The sequence below is a fragment of the Pithys albifrons genome, chromosome 7, assembly GCF_047495875.1.
Source record: "Pithys albifrons albifrons isolate INPA30051 chromosome 7, PitAlb_v1, whole genome shotgun sequence".
Lineage (NCBI taxonomy): Eukaryota > Metazoa > Chordata > Aves > Passeriformes > Thamnophilidae > Pithys > Pithys albifrons.
The window spans coordinates 7,491,332-7,505,015 of record NC_092464.1 but is presented as its reverse complement, the minus strand read 5'-3'; the positions used below and the strand labels follow the sequence as shown (position 1 = coordinate 7,505,015).

The 13,684-nt window shown below is 40.8% G+C and overlaps 1 protein-coding gene across 12 annotated transcripts in view; it reads left to right on the top strand.

Moving 5' to 3' along the window:
- KMT2C (lysine methyltransferase 2C) overlaps positions 1-13,684 on the top strand; it is a 193,399-nt gene that overhangs the window by 56,498 nt on the left and 123,217 nt on the right. For all 12 annotated transcript variants that reach the window (XM_071560791.1, XM_071560795.1, XM_071560794.1 and 9 more), the window contains one exon: positions 5,963-6,101. In XM_071560791.1, the coding sequence (XP_071416892.1) occupies positions 5,963-6,101 (139 nt within the window). The remainder of the gene's footprint in view (positions 1-5,962; positions 6,102-13,684) is intronic.

The window sequence follows — 13,684 nt, the reverse complement described above, 5'->3', positions numbered from 1 at the left end:
TGTCTATTTGTTCCAGCTGCTGGAACCTGCTCATATGAAACTGTAGTGTGGGAAAGATTCCTGCACCTGAGTGACTGCTGCATGTGCCAGCCTGACTTCCTCAGACACTAACAGGAAAAGGGATGTTTCCATCAGATTGTGTCCAGAGCAGTAACAGGATTATGAACTCTGACTAGTGGAAGCTTGTTTTGTTCCTAAATTGGGATGATGAGTGAAACTTGGTAATTCTAGTGTCATGGTTTATCTCAGCTGCCAGCTAAGTACTCCACAGGTGTTCCCTCACTCCCGGCCCCAGTGGGATAGGAGGAGAGTCAGAAAAAGGTGAAAACCTGCGTTGAGATTAATAGTTTAATAACTGAAATAAAGTAAATAGTAATCATAATGATGATGATGATAGGGGAAGAGAGAGAGAGAGCAATAAACCCCAAGACAAATAAGTGATGAACAACACGGTTTCTCAGCAGCCACTGAACAGTGTCCAGCCCATCCCTGAGCAGCCACTGGCAGCTCCTGCCCAACTCTCTGCAGGCTTCCAGTGTCTGAAGGGAGCCTGCAAGAATGATGGGTAGGGACTTTATACAAGAGCATGTAGGACACAGGACAAGGGGAATGGTTTCTAGCTAAGAGAGAGTAGGTTTAGATTAGATATTAGGGGGAAACTCTTTGCTGTGAAGATGGTGAGGTGCTGGTACAGGTTGTCCAGAGAAGTTGTGGACTCCTCATCCCTGGAAGTGTTCAAGGCCAGGTTGGGTGGAGCTCTGAGCAGCCTGGTGTAGTGAAAGGTTTCTGTACCCGTGGCTGAGGGATTGGAACCAGATGATCTTTAAAGTCCCTTTCAACCCAAACCATTCTGTGATTCTGTGACATCCTGGGAATATCCCTCTGGCCAGTTGGAGTCAGCTGTCCTGGCTGTGCTTCCTCACAGCTCCTTGTGCACCTGCTCACTGGCAGAGCATGAGAAACTGAAGTGTCCTTAATTAAGAGTAAGCACTACTTAGCAACAACTAAAACTTCAGTGTGTTACAAATATTATTCCCATCCTAAATCCCAAATGCAACCTTGTACCACATACTAAGAAGAAAATTAACTCTATCTCAGCCAAAACCAGGGCAGATAGGCATTTTAAACTCAGAGTTTGCATTCCCTTCTATGATTTCTTTTTGTATTGTTACTACATGACCTGTTCTTTATCTGTCAGAACTGTGAGGACTAGAGCATTTTGGTGTTGTTTGTAGTTCTGTAGATCCCTGCAAGGCTGGATAAAGCACTTTTGCCCCATTGGCTGTTTTCTGCCACAGCACTGCCCCTTCTCTGTGCAAAAATAGCAGTTGCATTTGCTGGTTAAAAGCTTGTTACTCCCTCTTGCAGAATATCTTGGTAAGCAGCAGTTTGAGACCCCTGGACCATGCCCGTTGTGTTTGGTGATACTGGTATTTTCCAGCCTCCAATACTTTCTGTGCTTGTGGAAGTTTTGGAGGCTCATGACATTTGCTTCCCTATCTCCCAGATCAGCAGTAGATCTGACAGTAGAACCCCAGCCTGTGAAGTGGTTTAACAGTTAACTTCTGCATCTAAACAGCAGTAGAATATTAATGTTATATTTATGACAGCTCTTTGGTCTTCCCTTTTCAGTGTCACTATATACTGAAAATTATGTTGTAAGATTTTAAAGAATTTTTTTGTGATAGAACTCTTCTAGTGTTTTCAGGGTTTGACTTGACAGGTAGTTTCTGAATATTTAAAAGAAAACCTTTTGGATATGCTGGTGTCTGTTCATTACCTGATTACCATGACTGAGCCCATGTATTTATCTCCTTATCTTGCTGCAACTTTACCCAAGTAGCTTGCAGCATAAAGTCTTGTTATTACTAGAAAACAGAAAAGGATTGTTCATAACAAAAGGCTGGTTTTGGTCTTTACCAATGTTGCTTCATCACATTCCCAAAGGAATCTGTGATCATGTAATAAAATCCCAGCCTTCACTGGTCTCCTTTCCACAAGCTTTGCTGGGATGCTCTGCAAGGGAACCCCTGCCACAGGTGGGCTTACAAAAACCAGGGCTTCCCTCAGTGAGTCTGCATGTCTCACATGTGTCTCTTAAATGGGTAGAGGTTTCCAAGGCATCTGAAGATGGAGCAGGAAAAGAGGAACATTGCAACCTTATTCTGAATGTTGTACATCTCTCCATAAGACATGTAAGTGAGCAGACCAGCTACTGTTAAGAAGGTGTGTAGTCCACATAACTCGGTGAGGATGTTGTGTGCTGTTTGTTATTTTCTTTGAATGCTCACTGCATTCTGCTCTAGAAAGAGATTTAAAAATAATAGAAAATAAATTTTTGAATTTGAACCTGTAGAGGATTTTCCTCCTTCATTTTTAAGAAGTTCAAATTACTTCTTAAATAGTATAAAATGTAAGGATTGATTGCCTTTTCACTCCACAGCCCAGTGTATATGTATTATTTAAGCAAATGTGATGAAAGTGTTAATTGAAATTTAACACACATACTGTAAATCTTATCAATACCAGTGAATTCCCTGTATATCTGTCCTCTGTCAGTGGTTTTTTCCCTGCTATTTCATATCTCCATACTTGGAGATGCTCAGAAATCATCTGGGCATACTGCTGGGCAGCTGGTTCTGGTGGCCCTGTTTGAGCAGGGCCTTGGACAAGGTGACCTCTGGGCTGCCTTCCAGCCTCAGCCATGCTGTGATCCTGTGAGTATTACACAAACTGTAAAGGATGTGGAGTCTCAACCCTTTTGATGGCCCATGTGAATAGAAATTTTACTCCTTGTACTTTTGGGAGATTTTTTTTCAAACTTTAATAAGAAAAGAAGGCTTTTCTGTCCTCACCAGCCAGATGGGGAAGAACTATGGATGTAATTGTCTTCAAATAATAAAAATTTGTTAAATGCAATTTTCCTAGTATTTTCCTAATTCTTTAGTATAGTGACATTAAAAAAAGAACTTTGAGACATTTGGGAATTGTGTAATTACCTTTGTTAAATCTCAGCCACCCCATAGCTCATTATACATGGGCAAGACCTCCATTGTGCGAGAAACAATCATGAGGGTGCAAAATAAAGCCTTATATATGAACCTGCAAATGAGCTTCACATTTATTAGTCATTCATGGTTCCTTCATTCCCAGTAGCTTTGAAGTAGAATGCCATAACCAAATCTGATGAGTGTTTATTAAATGTATTGTGCCAAATACTTCCAGGAACATCTCTGAGGCATATCTGAGATTATCCCTTTGCCATGCCAATGCTGGACTCCCATTTCCTAGGAGTTTGACTCATGAAATACGTTACTGCTATTCTTCCTTAATCTTCTGTAGGAAAACTTCCACAAAGTTGAAATGTGGCCCACACAACTGACACACACACTATTTCCACAATGCTGCTCATTGAGCACCATCTTTTTAGTCTTCCCACGGCATATTGAGGCACAGTTTGGTTTTTTGCAAAGACAGCAACTGAGATGTTGCTTGTCTCATTTAGTATAATTTGGGTCCCTCCTTCTCTAGAGAAGCAAACAGCAGGGGTAAAGCTCCATAAGGGTGTAAGCTCAGGTAGTTGTCATGTGTAGTAAAACAATCTGTGTCTTCTCACACAGTCAGGGTTCTTGGGTGAGTCCCATGAACTTCCCAGTGTGGTGGGTGCCCATCAGTGGCAATGAGGTGAGAGCTGGCCAAGAGTAAATGGCTTTTACCTCCCTGAAAGTTTCTGCAGGCACACAGTAAAGCAGAGTTCCTTTTGCAAAGTTTAACTGGCTTAAAGAAAGCCACCCAGATGGACCAGAGCAAGGCCACAGTTTCTGGTGGTCTTCCTGGAGCTCTTCAGGTATGGCTGTCCCGGGCTGTGCTGTGGGTTTTGTTCTTAGTGCTTTGGCGTCTGCTTGTCTTCGAACTGTTTATGTTTTGCTCTCTTCATTGAGATTGTATTTGGAAATTTGGGGGTTACTGGCACAAAATTATCCCTCAGATCCAACATACTTGGAAACGCACTGCAGAGCATTATGAATGGCTCTGCTGGACACTGCCTGTTTTGGGAATCCAGGAATGATTGCAGGGATGTTTGTTCCGATGTGCCAAAAACTAAGGGTGTGGGGTATGGATTTATTTTGTTTTGTTTTCTGTATGGAGCCATTTACTATTACAAGGGATGTATTCCCAACAGGATATTTATTTAGTGACAAAGGATCATCCAGTATTTTTTTTTTCGGGATAGGTTGGTGGAAGGGGTTTAACATGAGCCATTTGGCTTTTGAATATCTAAAACCATTTCAGATGTATGTTACTGAGTAGCTTAACTGAAATAGGTGAAGCAATTTCAGTTTACACCAGCTCCAGTAAATATCTGGCACATCATGACCAGGAATTTCGTATTCTTTTTTTCTTTATTTGTTGTTTCTCTTCAGTATGGTTTAGTGGCCTTCACTGAGGGTTTTAAATGTTGTACATTGTCTTCCTAAATACGTTCACTCTAGGTTAAAGTGTAATTTTACTTCAATCACTGTATATCAAACAAGAAAGATTTACCCTTCTCCATGTGCTGTAGTGGGCATATGATTTCAGTATTGCAGACCAATCTGTGCAGTTTTATGTTCTGAGAATTTTTCTCTCTTTTATTGTTTTTATTTGTAAGATTAACGTTTGTAGGAGATTTTTGTGCATGCCCACCCATATTCTTCTAACCATCCATTTCCCCACTTGAGTCATTTATCCTTTGCAATATTTCATTATATTTTGATATGTTGTATATTAATTTGTTTTAAAATGTGAATGTACCTTCTCCTTAACTCTTCTAAATAATCTATTGCTTTACTCTAACTGGACTTGTTTGCAAGAGCTGTATGTGTTGGCCTCTTAGCTAAAACCCACATTCATTGGAAGCTTTAGCGGGTGTGTGACTCAGGTGCAGATCCTTCCTCTGGTGCTGCTGTGGGACAGATGTAGCAGCTGTGGACACAGGGAGGATGAGGCACTTGTGTCTTAAGCTGGATATGCCAAGGCTCATCTGCCAGAGTCTTATGATTTTTATATTATTTAGGCTTCAAAATCAAAGTATGGAGAAGTGCAGAAACACCAAATGTTGTTGCTCTGCAGCCTTGTCCTTGTTCCTGTGCATTCTGGCGCACTTGGAGCAGCACATTGCCATGGCCTTCTGGCAAATCCCTGAATCCTTTTGTGCGAAGGAGGAAACCGATTGGGAAGAGGATATAAAGTTGCACAGACAGTGGCAACTTGGTGTTCAGAGCAGAAACAAACTTTCTAGGCAAATAGCAGCATTGTCGGCTGTAGATGTGTATGTATTTCTAACAACTGAGCTAAATCAAAAGGATGCTGAAAAAATTGGTTATATTCCTTCAGTTCAGAATGAAGTTTAAGCTGGCATAAATCATGTCCTTTTCTTTCCTTCACCTCCTCAGCCCTGTGCCAGCATAGTTAGTGTAACCAGGGATGAACTTTGCAGGGAGCTGATCAAAGTTAAAACTAATCTGGGAGGAAAAAAAGTTTGTTATACCCCAGATTAGTGTGCTCACTGGGATGTTTGTTCAGGGCTGACACAGCAGGTGCAAGAGAGGAGATGTGGGGAGAATAATGGGAATGTCTAAAACCCCAACCTCATATGAAAAGGTTATCATTGGAAACTCTCCCCCTTCCCTGTTCCTGGTTGCTTATTGAACAGCTTTAGTTCACAGTGGAACTCTGTGTTATGGAAACAGTATCATAAACTATATTATAAACTATCACATAAGCATTCAATTTCATGTCTTAGCTAGAGGTGGTAATTTCCTACTCTTAATTTTGTTGTGTCTCAGAAATTACATGGGTTAATCCATCTATAAATAAAACTGATGTTTGCAGCATAAGGGAAAGCTTACAGGTGTTTTTTTTTTACTCTAAATAAATAGGTAACATACTAAATAATTTTTTCCCTCGTTTTTTTATACAGAAGTCAAAGAGCAGTCTGCAGAAGAGGATGCCCAAGCAGAAGTGGACAGCATCAAGCAGCTAACACCAGTCCTTCAGCACTCAGTGTCCGAGGAGTCTGCCAGCTCCACCGCCTCCGTGGGTGTGGAAGCGAAAACCAGGTGAGGGAGTGAGGAGGGGGAAGCTGGGTCAGGGCATGGGGTGCAGAGTGCTGGGGGCACAGGGCTGGGACAGGCTGCTGAGGCTCTGAAGGGCTGGCAGCAGCAGCAGCAGCAGCCTGTGCGTGGCACCAAGGGCGTAATTGGTGTATAGGGAGATCAAGGTGAACAGCACATTCCATGAGTGCTGTGCTCAGACTGCACTGGTAAACCCTTGAATTACAGCACATCAGCCGATGAAATTAAAAGAGGCATAAGTGATAGTCCATAAAACGTGATTACTGAGGCTTTCTTACTGTATAGGAAGTGGTGTATTAGCAAATATATATGTTTTTGATGTTTCAGGTTGTATGACTATATTTCCAGGGACAAAGTAAACCAAGTCTCTTGTCATATCTACTGTATTCTTCCTTATTTCAGAATTTTTATTAGAGAAAATAACCTTTGTATTTTTTTATCTTTCTATTAATACAAATTACCTCCAAATCAGTGAAGGTATTCATTATATTATATGAGGAGAAACCAGAACTGTGATTGCTGTTGAAATGGTGTCACAGAATTGCAGCAGAGCTTCTCTGTTGAAGCTCTGGTGACAGCTTCTAACCCAGTAGCAGGTCTCTCCTTCTGCAGAGAGTGCTGTTACAGCTACCAGACAGTTACAGGTGTAATTATATTTTGACAGGCTTGCAGAGAATTGTCGTCATCACTTTACTTCCTCCTAATCCAACACAGAACGTATTTTCCATGCACAAAAAATTATTTAATCCACTTGATTCATGCATAATTTTTATGTTTTACATGCTCACAAACTTCTTACGTTCCAAGAGCTACTTCTCTTCTTACAGAGAATTTCAGTTAAATAGCTCTTGTGTGCACATCTGAATGAAATACAAAAAAATTTCTGTTTTTAATGGAATTTTCCAAAGCAGATATTAAATTGAAGTAAATACAGAGAGCAACTTGAACTGACGAGCTGCTTTGCTTCATTATTTGACCCTGTTTTGGATCATTGGCGAAAAGTTTAGTGCTGTTTCACCTGCTCTCTGCTCTTCTCAAGGTTACTTTTTTGCTTTTATCATGAATATTTGATTGCAGCACTTTCCATAGCCATAAACTTGTTTCTTAAAAGCTGGACTACAGTCTTCTGAAAAGAATTCTGGCTGGTTCTGAACCAGCTCTTATTTTCCCTCAACTTACTCTTCTTCCAACTGAAAGTGTTGACTTCGATTAGTCAGGATGGAGTGGCAATTACAGGCTCATTGCATTGGCTGATCAAAGCATTAAAAAGCTGAGTACTATTAATTTTAATTAAAATAATAGTGATAAGACTCTGACATTTTGGAAAGAAATGTACTAAGGAGATGTGTAACAGTTAATTGAGAGTCAGAGGTTTCTCTGACCCCATGTAATTTTGGTTCCAAAGTTGGATGCAGATTTGGGGTTAGTTGCAGAAGTCATGGATGTTCTCATAACATTGGGGGGAAAAAACAGATGTCAGGGTTTCTTGGGGAGTGAGTCTTGAAAAAGCCTCTTCTGATCCATGACTTTTTGATCAATCCTTTGTGTCATTGTCTGTGGAGTGCTGCCGCTGTCATTGTGTCATCCAAGGGTAGGAATACTGGAATTCTGTAGCCTTGACTCATTTTTCCCCAGAGAAAATAGAGTGTGTGAAATAACACACTGACAGTGTTCAGTTGTGTGATGGTGGAAGGAAATGCTTCAAGATTTAGGATAAAGTGTGATTCTGTAGAGACTAAACCTGTAACTTGGGGAGGTAGTTTTGAAGCTGATTTCCAAATAATTCATGCTCATCAACTTCATCTTTCTTTTTGTAAACTTTTCTGTTTCTGTTTTATAATATATTTTCCAGTAAAATTGAATGTTTATATATTTAAAAACAACTTCAGATATGTGAGACTTAAGAGAATTATGAGAGTATATTATAACAGACAGTGCAGAAATTGCCTGGAAGACAGAAAAGAATCCAAGTCTCCACCAGAAGTCGATGTTGGTGTAGGTGGAGCTACTTTTGCTTCACTTTTTCAGAGTTGAGTATAAGACAATTCTGTGTTTCTGTCTTCGGAAATGAAGATAAGGGAATTGGAGGAGCACAGGACATAAAATGAAGTCTTTTCCATGAAATAAATTACTTGCTACTGAAAAACAGTGATTTTGACATAGGATATCTCAGAACTAGGGTGGGGGTTTTAGTAGCCGAGAGATTAGCCAGAGTTTGGCTTGTGGGGTATTTTTCTCTGGATCCTTCTTAAGACTGAGGCTAAAGGAACCTTCAAGAGAAAGGTGAAGAGAGATGGCCAGTATTAGAACCTTTCTGAGGTGGGATATGGAAGCCCAAGAGAACTTGACTGCAGATGGGATTGGGGCAGGGAACTGAGTAACAGATTTAATATTTGTGCTCAGAAAGCAGTATGTTTAAAACCCCTTAAAATAAACCGAATCTGAGCCATATCAGGGTAGGGAGGCTGAAAGGGATGAGGAATTTGCTTGGAAGGAACAAGTGAATTATTGACTACATGTGGGGAGGGACAATAACATCAAGCAGAGGTAAACTGAAGCCTGGCAGTGGCAGAAGAAACGCTGCCAGCTCTTGTATATCATGAGCGTCAGGGGCTTTGGAGCCTTTTCCTTTAGGTTGTTCCCATTTTCTTTTTATAAGCCTTGTGAGAAGCTTCTGTCAGCCTGGGACTTGTGGCTGAGTGGAATCCAGCTTCTTGGAAAGGAATCTTCTCCCTTGGTTTGTGCTGCCTGCAGGGAGCAGGGGAAGTGCAGCCCAAGAGGCAGGAAAGCAGCCAGGAGCTGTCTGGGACTTAGAGCAGAGCCCACTGCCACCTTCCTCTGTGTTCCCCACATTGGCAACCCCAACATTAAAAGCTAAAAAGAGTAGCCTAGAAACACAATTTCATAGAAGAAAAAAACCCTTTTCATTAATTTTGTTTTCTGTCTGCTCTCAGAGACTGTAAATTGTATTAATTGCACATTTTCAGTCCTTTTGCCATAATCATGAAGACTGAAATTCTTAAAATAAATAAGTAGAAGCTGAGATTCTTACACAGCTTTTTTGGTACTTTGGCCTGCTCTTGTGAGTCTTGTTAAAACTACAAAAAAAAACAAAAACCCAAAGAAAGAAAAAATCCCCTGGCAAAACACCTTCCTGCTTTCCTGCTTCACTTGTAATTGGACAAAGCACTTAATTTTCATTCCAGACCAATTGCACTATTCCCCCTTACTTTGTTGCTGCTGCTAAGATCAAATCTGGAGTCTGGAGATGGAGGGCTTGGGTGCTTTTTTCCATGAAAAACAAGTGGTTGATGAACATCTGCAGACTGCATGAACAAAGAAAAGGGTGAAAAAGTAGAAGAGTAGCCGCAATTTCTTTATCTTTGTTCCTTTTTTCTTTTTTTTTTGGGATCTGAGTGCATTGCAAAACTTGCAACACTCAGAACAACACTTAATGGAAAAAGAAATTGTGGAGTGGCAGAGAGAGCAGATAATCTGGACAGAATAACACTGCAGTGATGGATGGAGAAGCTAGATCTTTGGGCAAGAGGGAGCTAGATAAAAGCTTTAATATTAAAATATGTTTAAAAAGCTGTTAAAGTTGCAAAGTCAAGCACATATTTTAGGAGATACCAGTATTAAGATTAATTTTGAAGTGGATTATTTCTTTTCATGCCCATGTATTACCATACAATTTGTAGTTTTACATGGGTGTTTTTCTCCCAGAATTATTTCTGCAGAGCATGGACCTTGTGCATGACTCAGGGCATTTGAAATCATTGCAGAGTTTTGCCTTTATGCTTTCAGATCTAAATCCATGTAAGCATTTATAGCATCTTCTTCTGAAGTCAGTCATTTACTTCTGCATCTGGAAAGTGGACAGAACATTCCTTTGTGTCACAAAAATAAATTCTTTAATAATAATGAAGTCATATTTCAGCATTATATCTATGACCAGTCTAACCCAGAGTGAAATTACTGATTTGGCTTGCAGGGCAAAATTAAAGACTGATGCCACACACTGAAAAATCAGAAAAAAGTTAAATATTTACTGGTTGTCCATTTTGTCTGTTCATGCATCATGCAGGGAAATGGTCTCAAGAAGAATTTTATGACAGATAATTGTTAAAGCAAGTCCACCATAGGGCAGGAAGGGACCTCTGGAAGTCATCTCATTCACCTCCTTTTCCAAGGCAGCTATCTACAGCTGTCATTCCTGACACAAGCTTACATAAACTGCTCTTAAATCTTCCAATAATAAAAACTCCATATCTTCCCTAAACGGTCCCTTCCAGTCTCTTCGTTGTTTTTACTGTTGGAAACACTTTCCTCACATCTAACCCACACTCTCCTCATTCTGGGCTCGTTCCATTACTACTTGCACCATCTGCCAAGGATAATGGAGGACAGATTTGTGCAAAAGCCTTTTGGTTTATTCCCCAGCATGCATTATCTCGTAACAGAAATCCCAAATTTGTTCCTGCTTTCTTCATAGATGATATTTTCTTGAGCTCCAGTTATCCTCATTGGTTTGGGCTCTCTCCAGATGGTCTGTGTCTCTTGGAGCACGGAAGGCATGTTGCACAAATGGGGCCAAAGAAGGGTTCCACAGGCAGCCTAAATCCTGCCTTTTCCTTAGGCTGAGCAATTGTGTTTGGTGCTCTTATGTAGAACTTGTGCCTCCTGGGATTTGACACCATGATCAGTGACATTCATAACCAGGCTTTAAGTTGGACAGACCTTTGCTCCGTGGTTTACTCTGTTTCATGGGAAGGTCCAAGCACAGAAACCATCCTTAGAAATGTCTCTTGCCCAGTGTGAGCAGGTGCTCACAGCTGCTCTAGGACTCAGCCTCTCACAGATGTCCTTAGGCAGTTTTTCTGTCTCTCCCATCCTCCTAAGGCTGCTTGTCTCCACCAGGGTCTGTCCTGGTGCTGACACACGGCTGTCCTGCACTGGTGGGCAGCCAGCTGAGTGCTGGCAGGTCAGCTCTGCTGCCTGAGCAGCTTTGCTTTCTTCTGGGAGATGGCAGTCAGGCAGGCAGAAGCATTCCATTAGCAGGCTGTCGTGGCTGGCAGTCTGTCAGGCCATGCTGAAGGACTGATAACAGTACTTCTTACAACATGGGCTGCTTACTTTTGTCATAGGATTGCAGAGAAACATGATAATCACAGGTGATAGTAGGAGTCTGGGTTCTCTGCTTAGTTGTTTATTCTTTGTCTCTCCACCTGAACTGCAATTTCCTTCCTCCTTTTCCGATGGGTCCCAGAGAGGTGCTTGTGACATGATATTTCTTCTCACACCTTTAACCATTTTCTTGTTCATTTTCCTTGTCATCTGTGGCTGCGTTCTCGCTTCCTCTGGCTTTCTGTGTGATCTGTATTACCTCCCATTTCTTCATCACCTTCCATTTCCCTCACACAGCAAACCCTCTGTCGTGCCCTGCCCATTCATTCATCATTCTTTCCAGACTTCCATATCACAGCTGATTGAAACTACAGGCAATTTAAAAGGCAAAATCTGGATTCACAGCATCCCAAAGCTGTAGTTGCAGATGTGATCCCTGTGAGTGTCTCTGACCTTTGCCAGAAGGATGTTCATTCACAGGGTATGGATGGTACATCTGGAGTCTCCTTTCACACAGGGACTGAGAGAGACTGGGGTGTGATCAGTGAAGAATTTTTGAGCTCATAACTTTGATGTGCTAAAGCTCTGCTTGAACACGTGATTTCCTTGGTGAGGTTAGAAACATTTAGAGAAATGAGTTTGGATTAATTTTCATAGGGTTACAAAAAGTGTCTCCCTAACTTAAAAAATGAATATAATAAAACTAAAGTTTTGCAGAACAACAGAAGAATTGTTTCAATATCTGAAGTAGCTTCCCGTTCAGCAATTGAGGACTGTCCAGTCTGTGAAAGATGTTGAAGAAGAAAGATAAGAAGCTTCAAAATCATAGGTGGCTGTATCCTGACTGTTCAGTTTGTTTTAATGCAAGAGGGTCATGAAAGGAAACTTTTCAGGATTAGATGCAAAATAAAAGGAGGTGATTCTTTACACAGCACATAGTTGTCTAGAGTGACACCGAAATTGTTGCCAAAGGATGTGGTTTGCTGGAAATCTATGTGAGGTTAAGAACAGACTGGGCAAGTTCATGAAAGGGAAACTGAGAATGAATATGTAGGAATCACAGCTGACAGGGAGGCCCTCAACTGAAAGGTCTGGGAGTCATGGACAGCATGGTGTCTGCCCTGCTCTTCAGTATCCCCTGTGCATCTGCTTACCCTACTTTGATGAAACTTTCTTGAAAAACTGCTGTTGAAAGCCAACTTGGTATATGGTAAAGCTTAGTAATTCAGATAGTACGACTCCACTTAGTGTTTGTATGGAGTTGCCTCCAAGAGGTGCTGGCACCTCTATGAGGTGTCTGTAGGTTTGGTGTGATTGTGGATGCCCCTCCATGGAGAAGTTCAAGGCCAGGTTGGATGAGGTTTGAGCAACCTGCTCTAGTGGGAGGTGTTGGAACTGGATGATCTGTAAGGTCTAATCCAAAGCAATCTATGATTCCATGATCTATGTTGATTTCCCAAGAGAGGGAATTTCACTTGAACAGACAGTACTTTCTGTTCACAAATGCATATCAAAGTAGGAGATCAAAGAATTTTTCATTCTTCTAGTTTTATCAGTTAGAGGTTAAATGGTGTCAAGTATCACCTTTCAGCTATACTTAAAGTTGCATTCTATATGGGATGGTTATTTGAGAGTACAAGACAGTTCGGATGGATGTTAAAGAATGATCTATGTGGCCTTGGAGAAGACCTCTAAATCCATTTTATTCAGCATTGGCATTCTGGTAGCCCCTCCTGCATTTAGGGTATGTGTAACCCTAACTGAGCTTTAAACATTTGTTTAAATAAAAACTGACACATATTGATGGTGAATAAGAGCATATTTTCTAAATTTCCAAATGTCAGTTCAATGTGTTGTTTTGATGGTGCTTGGAGGGTAATGTTTTCTTTCTTTCAAATGAGAAGAGTATCATTAAGTTGATTACATGGCTGTAGAACTCCAACTGTGCTGGTTTGAAGAAATTGGAAAGCAATTATTGCCTAATGCAGTTTAATTGCTTTGTGCAAACTTTTAAAATTCTTCACCTGAAGTTCACATGAACTCCCTCCTGCCTCCTTTTTTAAAGGAATTGTGCAGCATAAGTTAAATATTCTTTTCTAAAGCAACTCTAATTGCATCAAACCACTTCACAATTTCAGGTTACTCTGTGATTCAGTTTCCTATTGGAAAGAGAACACTTTGTTAAATATAGCTTGCAGCTGAGAACTTCTGCTTCTTCTCTTTGTGGTATCTCTTTGTGTTGCCCTCTGCATCCTTCTCTATCCTTAGTACCCTTCATTCAGATAGGTGATTTATTGGGTTGTTAACCCTGTATCAATGTGAAGCTGTTATACATCACCTATTGAGGTTTCTTCAATTGTTTCCTTTCAAGCATCTTCATTATTGAGGTCCAGATATCTATAGCATGTTTAGATGAAGCTGAAAAGCTTCATCTGAATCCC